Raw genomic sequence first — 19859 nt, 5'->3', positions numbered from 1 at the left:
CCAACTAAGAAAAAAGCTAACCCTATGTATGTAAGAGCATTCTGGGGCTGAGCCATTTTATCAAAGAAATAAATAATGCAGCACACTTAGTTTTATTTCAGCTTTATTGAGGTATACTTGACAAATAAAAATTGTATATAGTTAAGGAATACAATGTGATGTTTTAAACTATGTATACACTGCGGTATCATTACCAACACAGTTATCATTTTTGTGTGTGTGTGGTAAGAATACTTAAGATCTATCCTGGCAAGTTTCAAGTACATAAAACATAACAGTTACTATGCTTTACATCAGATCTCCAAACTTACGTAGCTTGTAACTGAAAGTTTAGACCCTTTGACCAGTATGTCCCCATTTCCCCCACCCACAACCTGATAACTGCCCTTCTACTGCTTCCATGAATTTGCCTTTTTTAGATTCCATATGTAAAGTGAGATCATCAGTTTTTGTCTATCTGTATCTGGCTTAATACATTTGGCATAACGTACTCCGGGTTTATCCACGTTGTCAAAAAAAGGATTTCCTTCTTTTTAAAAGGTTAATCGTATCCCATTGTGTGTTTTTATATATGTACACACACACCACATTTTCACATTTTCTTTATCCATTCAGCCCTTAAGTTGTTTCCACATCTTGGTTATTGTGAATAATGCTGCAACACAAGAGTGCAGACATCTCTTCAGGATCGTGATTTTATTTCCTTTGGACAAACATTCAGAAGTGGGTTTGCTGGATCACATGATAGCTCTGATTTTTAATTTTTTGAGGAACCTCCATATTGTTTTCCATAATGGCTGTACTAATTGACATTCCCACCAACAGTGTATAAGAGTTCCCTTTTCTCTACATCCTTGCAAACACTTGTTATCTTTTGACTTTTGATAACAGTCATTCTAACAGTTGTGAGGTATGAATATCTCATTGTGGTTTTGATATGCATTCCCTTGATGATTAGTGATGTTGAACACCTTTTCATCTATCTGTCCTTTGTATGTCTTCTTACAAAAAATGTTTTCAAGTCCTTTGCCCATTTTTTATTGGGTTATTTGGTCTTTTGCTATTGAGTAATATGAGTTCCTTACATATTTTGGATATTAAATTCTAATCAGATATATGGTTTGCAAATATTTTCTTCCATTCTGTAAGGCTGCCTTTTCATTTTGTTGACTGTTTCCTTTGCTGTGCAGAAACTTTTCAGTTTGATGTGGTCCCCACTTACTTATTTTTGCTTTTGTTCCCTGTGCTCTTGGTATCACCCCAAAATCATTGCTAAGACCAATGTTATGGAGTTTTTCCCCTGTTTTCTTCTTGGAGTTTCATGGGTTCAGGTCTTATGTTAAAATCTTCAATCTATCTTCAGTTAACTTTTGTGTATCATGTAAGATAGGGATCCTATTTCATTTTTTTACAAGTAGATATCCAGTTTTCCCAAGACCATTTTCCTTTCCCCATTGTATACTCTTGGCACATGCATCGAAGATTAAATGATTGTACAAGCGTGGGTTTACTTCTGGGCTTTCTCTTTTGTTGGTCTATGGGTTTTTATGCCAGTACCATACTGTTTTGACCACTGTAGCTTTGTAATATAGTTTGAAATCAGGAAGTATGATGTCTCCAGCTTTGTTCTTCTTGATCAAGATTGCTTTAGCTATTCAGGGTCTCTTAATGTTACTAATTGGCAGCTTTGTATTTCAGCTTGGACAACTTCCCTTGGCATTTATTATAAGGCAGTCTAGTGGTGATAAACTCTCTCAGTTTTTGTTTTGTTTTTCTGTCTTAATTTCTCTTTCATTTCTGAAGGACCTCTTTACTTGGTTTTATTTTATATTGTTATCCTTTTATCCTCTTCATAAAGACTGTTTCAATTGTTAATATTTTATTTTCTGTATTTTAAGTATTTTTATAAGCTGTTTCGAATACATTTTAGGACAAGCTATAATTTTTTAAAAAATTAAAAACATGCAAACAAATAATATCTATGCAAAAACCTCCTTTAGAGCATACTTAAATCATTTAAAAGATGTTGCTATGGATTGCAGGAAAAAAAAAAAAATCAAGCTGGTTGTAATAACCAGAACCACTAACATCCCAATGCCCATTCTTTCTTCTTATGTCAGTCTAACTAGTGCTTTAGTTTTTGTATTAAAAAGTTGTATTTGGGAAATCTGTAACATAAAAACTGAAGCAGCACTCCAAAGTTAGGAAGCACTGCAGAATATGACATACCTACAAAGATAAACTGCCTCTATGTAAAGACTTTATGTCACAACAAAAAAATTGTAGAACTTCAGAACATCAAAAAGAGAAACTAATTAAAAATAAAGTTCTGCAATCAATGGCTTGGTTAGTATTGGGACAATGTCTAAAAGGAATTACTTAGTGGCTAAACCATTGTGAAACAACTTCCTATCACCTCCTCCATTTTTTGCAGCTTTAATGCAGTATAGTTTACATACCATAACATTTATCCACTATAAATACACAAGTCCATAGTTCTCAGTAAATTTGCAGAGTTGTGCATTCATCATCACAAAATTCAGTTGTGGAACATTTCCAACATCTTTAAAAAGATCCCTCTTGTCCAGGTGCAGTCAATCCCTGTTACCAAACCCAAGCAACCACTAATCTACTCCCCTTACCCCTTTCTCTTCTTATATTATATACTTGAAGCATTAAAAAGTATAGATTTCTGGCCCTTATGCACATTCTCTCTTACTGCTGGTTAGTGGGCTTCAGCACCCTGAAAACATAATCATTGGAACCATATAATGAGTAAAAATGCCTGTTAGTTTTCATCTTCAAAATACATGAAACAAAAAGAAGCCTGGCCCCCGTTTTAGGTTTCAACATTTTTAATAATTTTCAATGATGGGCATTACAAATGCAAATTTTTAAAAATCTGTTATTACAAATGTGAATGAATTCGCTCCAAAAAGTCACATTCTCTTTCCCTCCAGAAAATGGTATAATTTAATTTTTTTTATTAATAGACCAAAAGAACTCAAATATTTTTGTTGCACTTGGCATTTAAGTAAAATATAAATGAATTCTATTTGTTGAATTGCCAGTTAATAAATCCCTAGTTCGCCAAATGGCCAAAATTCGGCCCAGAATCTGAGCATATAATCTCAAGGTAACCATAAATTGTAAAGAAGTTTCCTGATCAAGCGCTCCCTCAGGGTGCAAACAATGGGCAACAATTTCAGCAAAGCTGTGGGTAGGAATGATTGGCCAGTGGGTATACAAATTTCGCAGTGCTCGCCTGCCTACTGACTCAACTGATTATTAAGTCAAAAATGCGTTGTGTTGTATTTTATAGTCTTACCCAGAATAACTTTTCACATAGTAATTAATTAAAAAATAGAACTCTGTATGAAATGAAACATGGAAGTGAAAAAATAGATCATAATCACAGTGTCTGCAGTAGCTCTCTATAATTAGTAAGCAGAAGCCTGGAAGATACCTGAGTCAGTTCACATTCCAAAGCTGTTCAGCTTTTCACATACAATGCAGTATAATCATGTATGTATACATGGTGTCCTATTATATAATGTAACAAAAATTCACCTCATAGTATTTTACTCATTTATAATCACTTGCGATGTATAACCTGTATCCATCAATTTCATACTTGGAATGAAATAGTGAATAAAGAGCATTTGCCTAAAGTCAGCCGTATCTATAAAACCAAATTAACCTTACAAATTCTTGTAATGCAAAGCTGCTACAACAACCAGAATGAAAGACTTTTCTTAGCTAAAGGAATTCCAGACATGAGCTAGCAGGTGGGGAGTGGAGTCTATGTGGAAGAATTCCTCAAATAACAAGACCAACTCAACTGGCCCTAAAAGTAAATCCTGGTGATTTACTTTCTTCCACAGAATCTATGGGTGGAGAGACAGAGAAGATTTTCTAACGTACGACCCCATGCAATGTGCGGCAGCAGCCCTAATCCTCTGTCCATTCCCCTAGAGAGGCTGACTGAGAACACTGTAGCAACAGTGACAAGAGTAGCTGGATTAATGGAACACCCCTTTATCATAAGCTTCCTCCAGGACTTAAACTGTCCTGCTCTCCTAGTACAGGCCTGCTGGCCAACCCCTAGCCTTACAATCAGTCTTTAAGTAAGGTCTGACCTACTCCCCCCACATTTCCCCCTTCCCTTCCTGAGCATGATGACATCTTCTCGCTTATCCCCAGTCTCCCATCCCCATTCTCAAGTACCCAGAAATGTGGTTTATATTTTAGCACTTTTGATGTATGTTAATTCACATTTTAAAATGTCTCAAAGAGTAAATATCTCTTATTTTAGAGGGCACCTTTGTGCCAGGTATATTATTTCTAAATATACTTATAAGGTTTCTTACAGAAGTTTATTAGTCACTGTCTGCATATCTGCATTACAGGTGGAACAAATTTACTAACCATGGCTTCATTCTGCTGACACTATCTTCAATGTCCTGCCGAATTTCGTAAGTTGATTCTAAGCGGAAGAGGTTAAAGTTCCTTAGCAGGTAGTCATGAAGAGTCAAAAACTGCAAATTCAATTTGGGAAGAGCAAGACAACCTGAAAAGGAAAAAAACATCCATATTTGAATTATTCTTTTTTTTTTTTTTTTTTGAGACAGAGTTTTGCTCTGTCGCCCAGGCTGGAGTGCAATGGCACAATCTTGTCTCACTGCAACCTCTGCCTCCCAGATTCAAGCCACTCTCTTGCCTCCTGAATAGCTAGGATTGCAGGCATCCACCAACATGCCTGGCTAATTTTTTGTATTTTTAGTAGAGACAGAGTTTCTCTATGTTGGTCAGGGTGGTCTCGAACTCCTGACCTCGTGATCTGCCCACCTCAGCCTCCCAAAGTGAGGCCACTGTGCCCGGCCTGAATTATTCTTTTAATGCTCTCTGTATTAAAACGCTGGCACCACAAAACTATAAGAATCTAATGAATGCCTGAAATGCAGCATATCTGATAACAACTTATTTTTGTTTTCACACAGATGTTAAAACCAAATCAGTAAATGTTGGCTATTAAGAATTAGGGGTGAGGCCGAGCACGGCAGCTCATGCTTGTAATCCCGGCACTTTGGGAAGCCAAGGCAGGTGGATCACCTGAGGTCAGGAGTTTGAGACAGCCTGGCCAACACAGTGAAACCCCGTTTCTACTAAAAATACAAAAAATTAGCTGGGTGTCGTGGTGGGCACCTGTAATCCCAGTTACTCAGGAGGCTGAGGCAGGAGAATCGCTTGAACCCAAGAGGCAGAGGTTGCAGTGAGCCAAGATCGTGCCATTGCACTCCACCCTGGGCAACAAGAGTGAAATTCCATTCCAAAAAAAAAAAAAAAAAGAATTGGGGTAAAGGATGAGTTTTATTAATACATGTAATCTGCATACCAGTGATGTGTATGTAAACAGTACTCCTTCAAAGTATTTAAGGATACTTGTATTAATAGTTTCAAGTAGTTTAAAACTTCTTCCCTTATCACCTAATTTATATTTGGCAAATATTGAAGTGAATAATGTTACCATAAATTCAGCGCACAACAAAATTTAGCATGAACACTGAATTATTATGTTACATTGCATAAATCAATCTCCGATGACTATTATTGTGCTCTGAACTTGCCTTCTGGCTAAACTTTAAGGACAAGACATTGTTTGTATGTTATTCCAGACTCCCCTTTCTCTGACTATATAAATAAACAATAATCCTTTCATTATTCTCACTTAACTATTTCTCTTTAACAATAAGTAACCACTTAGCAGCAATATCAAAAAGGTTTTAAAAAATCCCAAAATACATTTTACTGATAAGTCATAGTCTCATCATTGTTGTCCATACTACCAAAAGATAAAAAATAAACTTAAAGACAACATTGGTGAACAAAAATTTAACATTATTTATATTAGTAAACTCTGACTTGTAATCTAACTCAATTTCTTTCGATAGCACATTTTTACTTTAAAAAAATGACAATTAAAATGTCAGCACTTTGCAATACTCACTGAATTAACAAATCTAGGTGTTAAGTATCAATAGCTACTAGTAGTACAAAAAGAGAGACAAGCAGACAGTATGTGCCTCCTGATGAAAGAACATACCACCACCAAGAATCCTGCCAAGGAGAACCTTAGTCTGATCAAGCCTCTGCACAAGGTGGTACTAATTTGCAAGGAAAATAAAGAACAGAGGAACATGCTGCAATATGCCATGAGTATTCAATCAGAAAAATCTATAGACTGTGGGAACTCTATGATCAAACAACTCAGGTTTTTCAGCAGAAACAAAAAGAAAGAAAGGGATGTATAGAAGGTACCAGTAAAGTAAGACATTTTTTAAATGAAACCTTGTAACCACCTTATCAGCTATCCCAGAATCCTCCCAAGTGCCCTTTCCTGATTACAGCTTCTTCCCTTTACCTGAAAGTAACTATTTCCTGACTTTTATAGCAATCACTATCTTGAATTTCTTTATACTTTTATCATCCAGTTGTGCATCCCTAGACATGAGAAAGCAACATATTAACCACTGTAAGAACATAAAAAGATATGAAGACTGCCTATGTTCTGAAATCTAGCACAATATTAGTGCACTGGGTCTATCGGAGTTATGGCTCTAGGATATGTCTTAGAGTAACCATTTTAAGTAAATATACCAATACTTGTACTTGTGATATCTTTAAAACAGTTACATTTCTTCTACTAATGATGCCATTGTTCAAAAAATATCCTGAAATTTCTTTTGAAATATACCTTCAAAATATATCTGAATGCACTTTTGCATATACTCAGTTGTAGCAAATTCTCATCCTCAGAGGATGAGTGAAAAGTGTTGAGATCCAAATCTGGGGAAATAAATGAACAAACTAGGCAATATCATTTTGGATCAACACTAAGAGTTTACTATCAATAAACGATAATGCCTTTTTTTTGGTGATCATTACCTGGCTTTACATAGAATTCAAAAGAGCCACTAAAAAAAGTCTTTGAAAAAAGCTCTATTAAACACAGCCTATCACAGTGACACAATGAAAGCTATACTTCAAGCATTATCAGGTCTCCTTGAAAACAGTCTTATGGTCGGGTGCAGCGGTTCACACCTGTAATCCCAGCACTTTGGAGGCTGAGGTGGGCAGATCGCTTGAGCTCAGGAGTTCGAGACCAGCCTGAGCAACATGGTCAGACCTTGTCTCTACTAAAAATACAAATAATAATAGTAATAATAATAATAATAGCTGGGTGTGGTGGTGCATGCCTGTGGTCTGAAGTACTTGGGAGGCTAAAGTGGGAGGATCACTTGAGCCCAGGAGCAGAGGCTGCAGTGAGCTGAGACTGCACCACTGCACTCCAGCCTGGGTGACAGAGCAAGACCCTGTCTCATGCAAACAAGCAAAAACACCAAAACAGTCTTAGGGCTTTATAGTCATATTTTTTATAGGGCGATATGTATATAGTCAAATTCAATAAAAACCCTTAGTGCCAAAGCATTCAAAATACTAAATCTTTCCCAGCTTCTAAAGTTAACTTGTGGGCACCAGGAAATTATCCCAAAGTACTGAGTGGACTGAAGTACACTGTCTATAATTCCAATTATAAATGATAAATCTGAAATTATTTCATGGTACAGCTGAATCCATATTTCTTTACCATACCTTCTCCAGAATAGTACTCAGTTGGGACAATATTTTCATCCCATATAATTTTCTCAGTTGGATACAAAGGCATCTGGTTCAATTGCTGAATCTGAGAAATTCGACGTTCATGACGAGATACCTAGAAGAAAGGAAACAAGTTCATGCAGAAGGTTAGAAGCATCTTTTTTCAATAAAAATAATTTTGGAAGAAGTTTTATGCCTATCAGTTATTGTAGCAGTTCAATAAGAGATTTTTTTTTCTTTTCCTATTTTCTCCATAGATCAAAGATGAGAAACCAACCAATGGTGATGGTCTTTGGAATCAGATAGACCTGAGTTAAAATCCCAGCTCCTCTACTTATGAGTACTGTAAAAGCTGGGCACGTTACTTTAACCTTCCTAACCTGTTTCCTTTTCAGTAAAACAGATAAAGTGCCACACATCTCAAGTTTCCAATGAAAATGAAATGAAATATTCTGAAATAGTGTCAAAGTCCCTGGTACATGCCAAGAGTTTAAAAACCATGACACTTAGCATTAATCAATGTAAGAAAAAATAGGAGCTCTAGGTCTTGGACTATTGTTTTCATTCTTTTGTTTTTTGAGACGGAGTCTCGCTCTGTTGCCCAGGCTGGAGTACAGTAGCCAGATCTCAGCTCACTGCAAGCTCCACCTCCCGGGTTTACGCCATTCTCCTGCCTCAGCCTCCCGAGTAGCTGGAACTACAGGTGCCCGCCACCACGACCGGCTAGTTTTTTTGTATTTTTTTTAGTAGAGATAGGGTTTCACTGTGTTAGCCAGGATGGTCTCGATCTCCTGACCTCGTGATCTGCCCATCTCGGCCTCCCAAAGTGCTGGGATTATAGGCTTGAGCCACTGCGCCAGGCCTAGTTTTCATTCTTATACTAACTAGCTATACCATCTAGGGAATTTTATTAATCTATCACCCTAGTCTTCTCCCTCTATGTTCCTTTCCATGATGACCTCTGGGTACCCTTAATATTAATAATCTATCTCAAATATGAAAGTAAGTGTTACGCCGGGAGAAGCAGCTCATGCCTTTAATCCCAGCACTTTGGGAGGCTGAAGCAGGTGGATCGCCTAAGGTGAGGAGTTTGAGACTAGCCTGACCAATATGGTGAAACCCCGTCTTTACTAAAAATACAAAAATTAGCTGGGCATGGTAGTGCACTCCTGTAATCCCAGCTACTCAGGAGGCTGAAGCAAGAGAATTGCTTGAACCCAGGAGGCGGAGGTTGCAGTGAACCAAGATCACGCCATTGCACTCCAGCCTGGGGGACAGAGTGAGACTCCATCTCAAAAAAAAAAAAAAGAAAATGAAGTGTTTATCCAGTAATGCTAAAATGACATATTCTTAAAATGTATCATTCTCTTCAGTGAAGATAGTATAATTACAGAAAAAAATCATGATATCTAAACAATATGTATGTTTCAACTTTTTAATCATAAATTGAATATTAGAAGAATCTGAAGCCTGAGGAAATCCTTTAGGAAAGGGAGGAAAAAAAACATAATGTTGTCACACTATACATTTTAAAAATTATTTTCGGCCGGGCGCGGTGACTCAAGCCTGTAATCCCAGCACTTTGGGAGGCCGAGACGGGCGGATCACGAGGTCAGGAGATCGAGACCATCCTGGCTAACACAGTGAAACCCCGTCTCTACTAAAAAATACAAAAAACTAGCCGGGCGTGGTGGCAGGCGCCTGTAGTCCCAGCTACTCGGGAGGCTGAGGCAGGAGAATGGCGTAAACCCGGGAGGCGGAGCTTGCAGTGAGCTGAGATCCGGCCACTGCACTCCAGCCTGGGCGACAGAGCGAGACTCCGTCTCAAAAAAAAAAAAAAATTATTTTCTTTTGTTGGAACAATTTAAATTTTAGGAATAAAATTCTAGCCACAAGAGCTTAATAGGCACAGGATCCACGTTATCCTCAAACTTATTTCCCATTAGAAGAATTCCTGAAAAAAGGCTGGGCACGGTGATTCATGCCTGTAAACCCGACACTTTGGGAGGCCGAGGCAAGTCAATCACCTGAGGCCAGGAGTTCAAGACCAGCTTGGCCAATGTGGCAAAACTCCATCTTGTACTAAAAATACAAAAATTAGCTGGGAGTGGTGGCACACATCTGTAATACCAGCTACTTGGGAGGCTGAGGCACAAGAATTACTTGAACCCGGGAGGCAGAGGTAGCAGTGAGCTGAGATCATGCCACTGCACTCCATCCAGTCTGGGCAACAGAGAGAGACTTGGTATCAGAAAAAAAAAAAAAAAAAAAAGAAGAATTTCTGAAAAAAATCCTCATTTCTTTCTATTGTAAAGATTTATTATTAATCCCAAAAACCTGACTCATGAGAGGTTTTACATTGTCAGAAAATAGCACAGGTATTTTTAGGAACTGAAAGACAATGAAGTGATTTGCACATAAATACTTGCTAATAGAATGATTCATCCAGAAAGTAGTTTGAAGAGATAAAATACTTGAGAAAAGAAATGCAAAGGATGAGAAAACAAATCTCATAAAAATCAAATGATAATACAATTCCGAAAAGAAAATGGGAATTATCCACCTAATCTTTGGCCCACAAAAAAAACTATATGAATTTACATCTTTAAGAATGATGTAAAAAGGCAGGGAAAACCACATGCAAAATTTAGAGGGCATTAATATTTACCAGCAATTCTAGGAGAAATTCTTTATCAAAAGTTGTGTCTTCATTTTTAGGAAGAGTTGGCAACAAGCAGAGGTATGATGCCACCTGGTGGAGAGTGTTTGAACTGCAGAATAGATAACAATATTCATAGTAACTTCACTTTTGAAACATGTTATTTTTACAAATAGCTTTAAAAAACAAATATAATACTATGACATGGGCAGCAAATATCAAAAATCAGCAATGAAAATTAAGGCTTTGGTGCAGGGTTCTCAAAATATTTTCTGCAAACCTTTTATTATACCCCAGACCAAGAGCACTTTTAAGTATTAATACTGGTCAGGCGCCATGGCTCACGCCTGTAATCCCAGAGCTTTGGGAGGCCAAGGTGGACGCATCATGGGGTCAGGAGATCGAGACCATCCTGGCTAACATGGTGAAATCCCGTCTCTACCAAAAATACAAAAAATTAGCCGGGCGTGGTGGCGGGCGCCTGTAGTCCCAGCTGAGGCAGGAGAATGGCGCGAACCCGGGAGGCGGAGCTTGCAGTGACGCCGTCCCCCCCACCAAAAAAAAGATTCGCCAATAGGAGATTAACTTTTAAAAAAATAGTATGGTGGTCCTGTTTAATGGAACTCTATGTAGTTATTTAAAAGAATGAAATGGGCCGGGCGCGGTGGCTCAAGCCTGTAATCCCAGCACTTTGGGAGGCCGAGACGGGCGGATCACGAGGTCAGGAGATCGAGACCATCCTGGCTAACACGGTGAAACCCCGTCTCTGCTAAAAACTACAAAATACTAGCCGGGCGAGGTGGCGGTGCCTTAGTCCCAGCTACCCGGGAGGCTGAGGCTGGAGAATGGCGTGAACCCGGGAGGCGGAGTTGCAGTGAGCTGAGATCCGGCCACAGCACTCCAGCCTGGGTGACAGAGCGAGACTCCGTTTCAAAAATAAAATAAAATAAAATAAAAGAATGAAATGAATCTATGTGTTATTAATTATATTAAATCCTCATATGAGAATGAACAACCAAACCAACCTCAGTTGATTACATTTCAAATAGTCAAAGAACTAAACATAATGCCTCCTAAGAGCTGGGAGATGATACAGTACAGTAGTTAAAAGTTAGGGCTTGGAAATCACACTCTCTGGGTTTAAATTGTATCTCTGCCACTTACTTGCTGTGTAACCTAGGCAAATTACCTAACTATTCTATGCCTCAGATACCTTATATGTAAAATGGTACCTACTTCTAGTAGGAGTTTTCAGAGTTGTTTACACACTTAACAGAATGTCTTTCACATAGTAAATAAATATATGCCATTATTATCACTATTTTCAAAAGGATATATTAGCAGATAGCTAAGGGCCAGAGGATATTACTAATTTTATAAATTTTAAACATGCAAAATTTTTCCTAAGTCACACCTCTAATATCACACATAATGAATCTTTATTGGTTTTTGTCATATGTCATCTGATTGATGAAAATGACCAGCTTTAGGCCGGGCGCAGTGGCTCAAGCCTGTAATCCCAGCACTTTGGGAGGCCGAGACGGGTGGATCACGAGGTCAGGAGACCGAGACCATCCTGGCTAACACGGTGAAACCCCGTCTCTACTAAAAAAAATACAAAAAATCTAGCCGGGCGAGGTGGCGGGCGCCTGTAGTCCCAGCTACTCCGGAGGCTGAGGCAGGAGAATGGCGTAAACCCGGTGAGGCGGAGCTTGCAGTGAGCTGAGATCTGGCCACTGCACTCCAGCCCGGGCGACAGAGCGAGACTCTGTCTCAAAAAAAAAAAAAAAAAAAAAAAAAAGGAAAAGAAAATGACCAGCTTTATATTCTACTCTAAGAAAAATTTAAGATCTAAGAAAAGTGTATACGTCACAAAAAATAGAAACTTTACCAAACGTGGATAAGTGACAAAGACACCAAATTGCTGGAGAGAAGCACTAATTGTAGACGTCAATGAAGAGTGAAATAACAAGTAATATTACCTAAAGTACTACAAAATGATTAAAAGCAATAAAGAAAAGTAAAATTGAGGCAGCATGATACAAAAAAAGAATATACAGTTTTTCCATGTTGTCTTACCTAAGAGGTCCAAAAAACTTGACCAAGGACTCCCGAGTATCTACTTCTGCCACGTTTGAGAGGGCAAAATCATAGAGTTCAGGAAAATGTGCAAAGGCAGCTCTCTAGAAAATAACAGCAAAAAATATTAATAATTAATGTCTACATATTAATATAAACATCTATTTAAGAATGAAAATATTTTATAAAAATATTAACGCATTTCTCTTTCTTACGTGACCTCTACCTTAATTAGACAGAAGCATGTAATAAAAACAGAAAAACTGCAACTTTCATAGCAGAAATGTAAAAAACAGAGTCGGCGTTCAGCTTTTGACATCTAAAAGCATTTTCAATATATATGAAAATAGCCACAAAGGCAAGCTTTATTGATAGAAGAGGAGAAAAAAACAAATACACACTTGATTATCAAGAACTGGTCTAACAAAACTAAAAGAAAGTCCCAAGGGAAACTCTGGCTGCAGAGAGAACTTGAAGGAAAGACCAAAAACTTTATGCTTGTGCCTTGCTTTTGTTTGGAACTCTGGGAAAAGACCTCACAGGGTAGCAGTCTCAACCAACATAGGGTAAGCTGTCAGAAAACAGAAATAGTAGCATTGCAACAGAGTGACTGAGATAATATCCCTAGTCTTCCTTGGGATTTGACGACAGAGTGATTGAAATAATATCCCTAGTCTTCCTTGATGCCCATGTGGCACAGAAAAGATCCGGAAGTTTTCATGTGTTCCATGGTGGATGACACAGAAGGTTGCCAAGGTTGCCAGGAGCGAGCTTGCCACGGGATTATGAGATTACTACACACAATGGCAAAATGACTCTGCAACCCAAGCATGAGAAAAGAATTGTATAAGCAAGGAAATAAACAAGTCAGTCCTCAGGAGAATGCTAGCACCATCAGGCAATGTTGGGGCCTCCTCAACAGGGGAAATAGCCAAGTTCCTTGGAAGCAATAATGATGCCTTGCCTGTATCAATACAATAGACCACATGCCACACCAGCTGTGGTTATTTCAAGGGCAGAGACAGGACAAAAACACTAACGCTGTGAAAAAAGCAGGAAATGACATCTGAGTTAATCCCTCTTCCAAAACAATAAGGCTATTTTGGTATCTCCACACACCTAGTAGGAAAGAAAAATAACAGAGACTTTTCTTTGCTTTTACACCATTATTTATTTATTTTTCTTCTAAAAAAATAAAAAACAAAAAAGGGATACATGTGGAAATGTGCAGGTTTGTTACATAGGTATACATGTGCCATGGTGGTTTGCTGCACCTATTGGCCTGTCCTCTAAGTTCCCTCCCCTCAACTCCCATCCCCAACAGGTCCTGGTGGGTGTTGTTCCCCTCTCTGTGTCCATGTGTTCTCAGTGTTCAACTCCTGCTTATGAGTGAGAACATACGGTGTTTGGTTTTTCATTCCTGTGTTACTTTGCTGAGGATGATGACTTCCAGTTTCATCCATGTCCCCACAAGGGACATGATCTCATTCCTTTTGATGGCTGCATAGTATTCCATGGTGTATATGTGCCACATTTTCTTTATCCAGTCTATCATTGATGGGGATTTGGGTCGGGTCCATGTCTTTGCTGTTATAAATAGTGCTGCAATAAACATAAGTGTGCATATGCCTTTATAGTAGAATGATTTATATTCTTTTGGGTATATATCCAGTAATGGGATTGCTGGGTCATATGGTATTTCTCGTTCTAGATCCTTGAGGGATTGCCATACTGTCTTCCACAATGGTTGAACTAATTTACATTGCCACCAACAGTGTAAAAGCATTCCTATTTCTCTGCAGCCTTGCCAGCATCTATTACTACACACAATGCTTGCCAGCATCTATTATTTCCAGAGTTTTTAATAATTGCCATTCTGACTGGTGTGAGATGGTATGATATCTCATTGTGGTTTTGATTTGCATTTCTCTGATGATCAGTGATATTGAGTTTTTCTTCACACGTTCGTTGGCCACATAAATGTCTTCTTTTGAGAAGTGAATTGTAGTCATCTCATACACGTTGCCCACTTTTTGATGGGGTTGTCTTTTTCTTGTAAATATGTTTAAGTTCCTTATAAATTCTGGATATTAGACCTGTGTCAGATGGATAGATTGCAAAAATTTTCTCCCATTCTGTAGGCTGCCTGTTTACTCTGATGATAGTTTCTTCAGCTGTGCAGAAGCTCTTTAGTTTAACTAGATCCCATTTGCCAATTTTGGCTTTTGCTGCAATTGCTTTTGGTGTTTTTGTCATAAAGTCTTTGCCCATGCCTATGTCCTGAATGGTATCGCCTAGGTTTTCTTGTAGGGTTTTTATGGTTTTGGGTTTTACTTTTAAGTCTTTAATTCACCTTGAGTTAATTTTTGTACAAGCTGCAAGGAAGGGGTCCAGTTTCACTTTTCTGCATGTGGCTAGCCAGTTTTCCCAGTACCATTTACTGAATAGGAGATCCTTTCCCCATTGCTTGTTTTTGTCATGTTTGTCAAAGATCAGATGGTTGTAGATATGTGGTGTTATTTCTGAGGTCTCTGTTCTGCTCCACTGGTCTATATGTCTGTTTTGGTACCAGTACCAAGCTGTTTTGGTTACTGTAGCCTTGTAGTATATAGTTTGAAGTCAGGTAGCATGATGCCTCCAGCTTTGAAGAAGAGAGATCTCTTAAGAGATAGCTAACTTGATTACAAAAGAGTTTGAACTGAATCTTTACCCCCAACAAAAGACTCTTTAAAACAGAAATAAGTTGGATTACTTTAAACAGAAATAGCTGGATTATTTTAAACTGACAAATAAAACTTCCTTCTACCATCAGAGAAACTGAAGCTCAAGAACAAGATAAGATCAGCAATAGAAAACAAATGAAGATACTTTTTTGGGCATATCTGAACTACACTGGTAAACTTCACTCCCATCATATGTGTTCATCTTAAAAATGTGCAAAATGTGCCGGGCGCGGCGGCTCAAGCCTGTAATCCCAGCACTTTGGGAGGCCGAGACGGGCTGATCACGAGGTCTGGAGATTGAGACCATCCTGGCTAACACGGTGAAACCCCGTCTCTACTAAAAAATACAAAAAACTTTTTTTTTTTGAGACGGAGTCTTGCTCTGTCACCCAAGCTGGAGTGCACTGGCCAGATCTCAGCTCACTGCAAGCTCCGCCTCCTGGGTTCACGCCATTCTCCTGCCTCAGCCTCCTGAGTAGCTGGGACTACAGGCGCCCGCCACGTCGCCCGGCTAGTTTTTTGTATTTTTTTTTTTTTTTTTTTTGGAGACGGAGTCTGGCTCTGTCGCCCAGGCTGGAGTGCGGTGGCCGGATCTCAGCTCACTGCAAGCTCCGCCTCCCAGGTTCACGCCATTCTCCTGCCTCCGCCTCCCAAGTAGCTGGGACTACAGGCGCCCGCCTCGTCGCCCGGCTAGTTTTTTGTATTCTTTAGTAGAGACGGGGTTTCACCGTATTAGCCAGGATGGTCTCGATCTCCTGACCTTGTGATCCGCCCGTCTCGGCCTCCCAAAGTGCTGGGATTACAGGCTTGAGCCACCGCGCTCGGAAATACAAAAAACTAGCCGGGCGAGGTGGCGGGCGCCTGTAGTCCCAGCTACTCGGGAGGCTGAGGCAGGAGAATGGCGTGAACCCAGGAGGCGGAGCTTGCAGTGAGCTGAGACCCGGCCACTGCACTCCAGCCTGGGCGGCAGAGCGAGACTCCATCTCAAAAAAAAAAAAAAAAAAAGTGCAAAATGCTTACACACCCTCTGCCATATGTTGAAATACTCTTTAATAAAATAAAACTGACAGCAGAGCTAATATTTAAATGTGCCAAACTGGCCCAGTAACTAATATTTCCGAGTAGCAAATACCAGTATACTGATTCACAGAATTTAGACAGGTTATAAAAGAAAGTCTTATTTTTCAAGAATTTATCGGAAAAAGAAACATGAAAAATACTGAATATAAAAACACTATTAAATTAACATCGTTTTCAATCTGTACCTATAAAAAACCTAAATTGTAGTATGACAAAACCTTACGGAGCACACACAAAGTCTATAATGTATTTTCATTACCTGCAGAGATGTAATTCTATCATAGTGAATTGTGGTCATCTCATTCTCTGTCAGAGCATTTCCAGTTTGGTCATTAATTTCAAAACCAGTATAGAATTTAAGCATGTCCAAAAGCTGAAGAAACACATTTAAATGTATAAATCATATGAACATAAGGGCAAGAAAGCACAATACTATTTAAAATAATAAACAGGTTCACACAGTTTCTCAGAGGTGCTGAAAAACTGAGGAATGTAAACATTACAAAAAAGATTTTAGAACATATCCAACTAAAAATGTTTTAGTTACGTGAAAATGGAGTATGTGAATAAATTGTTAAGTCTATTTCATATACATGATCTACTTCTGCAAAGAAAAACTTATACTGCAATCCTAATACTTAAGAGACATTAAGGAGGTAATCTAAAGAAGCCCAGCATTTTAATAAAACAAACAAAATCCATCTTATCTATCTACATCACTGAAAACTTACAAAGCTATAGCACCAGAGGGAACTCCTGAGGTCTCTTACTACAGGTTTGGCAATTCATAATTGGAGATACTTTTTTATATGCTGCTTTTTTTTTTTTTTGAGTCAGAGTCAAGCTTTGTCGCCCAGGATGGAGTGCAGTGGTGTGATCTCGGCTCACTGCAAGCTCTGCCTCCCGGGTTCACGCCATTCTCCTGCCTCAGCCTCTTGAGTAGCTGGGACTACAGGTGCCCGCCACCACGCTCAGTTAATTTTTTGTATTTTTAGTAGAGACTGGGCTTCACCATGTTAGCCAGGATGGTGTCAATCTCCTGACCTCATGATCTGCCCGCCTCGGCCTCCCAAAGTGCTAGGATTATAGGTGTGAGCCACAGTGCCTGGCTGTGCTGCTTCTTTTAGGGAAAAACAGTAAGACAGGGAAAGCTAAGTTATTATTTTTTCTCCATGGCCATCAAAGTCCTTTGGCTTAGTTTCTCTTGCTAACAAGGCTCTGATGTCTCCCCTGTAGCAGCAGCGTCAACAGAGCCTACTGGCTGCACTCAACCCAAATCTTTATTTTTAGATCTAATCTATGGCAGATCAGATATTAGGATTTTAATATATTTTAATATATGTGGCAAATCACTAGATAGAAATTTAAAAAAAGAATAGGAGGAATGCTCACAGATACAAAAGAACAAAGGGGATATGTAAACGCATACCAAAATTGTATCTCTAAGTATGATCTCATTGAAAGATAGCATTAGGAGTTTGTTAAAAATGATTTCTTCTGCTGGGTGCAGTGGTTCACGCCTGTAATCCTAGCACTTTGGGAGGCCGAGGTGGGCAAACTGCCTTAGTTCAGGAGTGTGAGACCACCTGGGTAACATGGTGAGGCTCTGTGTCTACTAAAAACACAAAACATTAGCCAGGCGTGGTGGTGCATACCTATAATTCCGGCTGATATCAGGATGGTATTAAACTGGGGAGGCTGAGGCAGGAGAATCACTTGAACCCAGGAGGCGGAGGCTGCAGTGAGTCGAAATCATGCCACCACCACGGCACTCCAGCCTGGGTGACAGAGCAAACTCCGTCTCCACAAACAAAACAAAACCAAAAGAAATGCTTTCTTCTGCATGACATAACAGGAAATATAAAATACTATGTCTTCCTACCAAGACAACAAAGTTAAGTGCATTTGCAGCTTCCTTATTCAAGGGAGCATGTACACTTCTACACGATCAACTGTCTGTCACCGTCATCTTATAGAAAGAGTCATAGTATTGGGGCATAGTTCATTTAAAATTAATGCCCATCAGCTACTATATTTCACATAAAATCAAAACTTGTGAACATGTGTGACTGTATTCCCCAAATCATAATTTAGTCCAATAATAAAAATCACATATAATTAACAAAAAGTTATAGAATCACTAGAGGCAATCTATATAAGAATACATTCATTTTACATATTAAGACATGACTTTAAAATAACTAGGAGTTTGTGTTATGCCCTGATACTCCCAGTTGTGTGGCAAAGAAAAGATCAGTTTAGAAAGTAAAACAATAAATATATTCAGATATATAAATATTCACCTGGGAAAAAAGATGGCCATCCTCTTCTCTACGAACAAGATTGGAAAGATAACAGTGAACCAGAAGGTGGGAGTCATCCAGGATAGTATTAAACCAGCGCCTTGTGGGTAATAGGGCCTGGGAAAAACAAACATCGAAACAGTAAGTTTGCATCTATTCTCCACAGCTAGAAGTGAAATGTACTGATATTTAACTCCAAGTATTATCACATACAAGGCACCCTCCAACCTTCCAATAGACACACGGTACACAATGCAAGAGGTCCCGTTCATGCTGTAAATAAACCCAGTGGCAATGTTTTTGGTTTTAAAAACAATAATGATTATGAAAGAACTTTTAAGATAAAATTGAAAATAAGGGAGGGGTGCGGTGGCTCATGCCTATAATCCCAGCACTTTGGGAGGCGGTGGCAGGTGGATCACCTGAGGTCAGGAGTTGAGATTAGCCTGGCCAACAGGGCAAATCCCTATCTCTACTAAGAATACAAAAACTAGCTGGGTGTGGTGATGGGCGCCTGTAATCCCAGCTACTTGGGAGGCTGAGGCAGGGAGAACTGCTTGAACCCAGGAGGCGGAGGTTGTCTTCAACCAAGATCCTGCCACCGCACTCCAGCTTGGGCAACAGACCAAGACTCTGTCAAAGACAAGAAAGACAAGAAAGAAAGAAAGAAAGACAAGAAAGACAAGAAAGACAGAAAGAAAAGGAAAGAAAGAGAGAGAGAGAGAGAGAGAGAGAGAGAGAGAGAGGGAGGGAAGGGAGGGAGGGATGGGAGGGAGGGAGGAGGGAAGGGAGGGAGTGGAGGGAGGGAGGTAGGGGTTTTTTTAGAGAGGGATAGAGAGAGAATACAGAGAGAGAGAGAAAGAAAAAAAGAAAAAAGAAGAAAGAAAGAAGAAAGAAAAAAAAAAAACAAGAAAGAATAAGAATAAAGAAAGAAAAAGAAGCAAAAAGGAAAGAAAGAATAAGAAATGAATAAAGAAGAAAAAAAATAAAGAAATAAAGAAAGAAGAAAGAAAAAAAAAGAAAAAAGACAAAAAAAGAAAGAAAGAAAATCTAGCACTAAAGGAATCTCACAGATCATCTTGGCCCGTAGTTTTCCAACAAAATCCTACGTAAAATCCCAATATGTACTGTGTGTAAGTTTAAAAGTGGAGTTGCTCTGAGAAAAAAGGAAGTACAAATCCCTATGTGGAGATTCCTGTCTGTTTCCTCTCCTCATGTTTCCCTACACCACAGCTTGAAAAGCACTAATCTAATCAAATATTCTCATTTTATAGACGAAGTTATTGAGACCCTCAGAAGTTACAAATTAGTTACTGGCAGAGCTAGAATTTGAAAGATCTCATGAATGACTGCTAG

At 39.0% G+C, this 19859-nt stretch overlaps 1 protein-coding gene across 4 annotated transcripts in view; it reads right to left on the bottom strand.

The window, feature by feature from the left end:
• Positions 1-19859, bottom strand: part of AQR (aquarius intron-binding spliceosomal factor) — a 128278-nt gene that overhangs the window by 73875 nt on the left and 34544 nt on the right. For all 4 annotated transcript variants that reach the window (XM_030930699.1, XM_030930700.1, XM_030930701.1 and 1 more), the window contains 6 exons: positions 18504-18620; positions 16460-16573; positions 12398-12501; positions 10328-10430; positions 7654-7774; positions 4429-4570 (listed from right to left, as the gene is read on the bottom strand). In XM_030930699.1, the coding sequence (XP_030786559.1) occupies positions 4429-4570; positions 7654-7774; positions 10328-10430; positions 12398-12501; positions 16460-16573; positions 18504-18620 (701 nt within the window). The remainder of the gene's footprint in view (positions 1-4428; positions 4571-7653; positions 7775-10327; positions 10431-12397; positions 12502-16459; positions 16574-18503; positions 18621-19859) is intronic.

This window comes from Rhinopithecus roxellana, chromosome 5 (assembly GCF_007565055.1).
Source record: "Rhinopithecus roxellana isolate Shanxi Qingling chromosome 5, ASM756505v1, whole genome shotgun sequence".
Lineage (NCBI taxonomy): Eukaryota > Metazoa > Chordata > Mammalia > Primates > Cercopithecidae > Rhinopithecus > Rhinopithecus roxellana.
The sequence above is the reverse complement of the archived record's forward strand: the minus strand, read 5'-3'. Positions and strand labels throughout refer to the sequence as shown.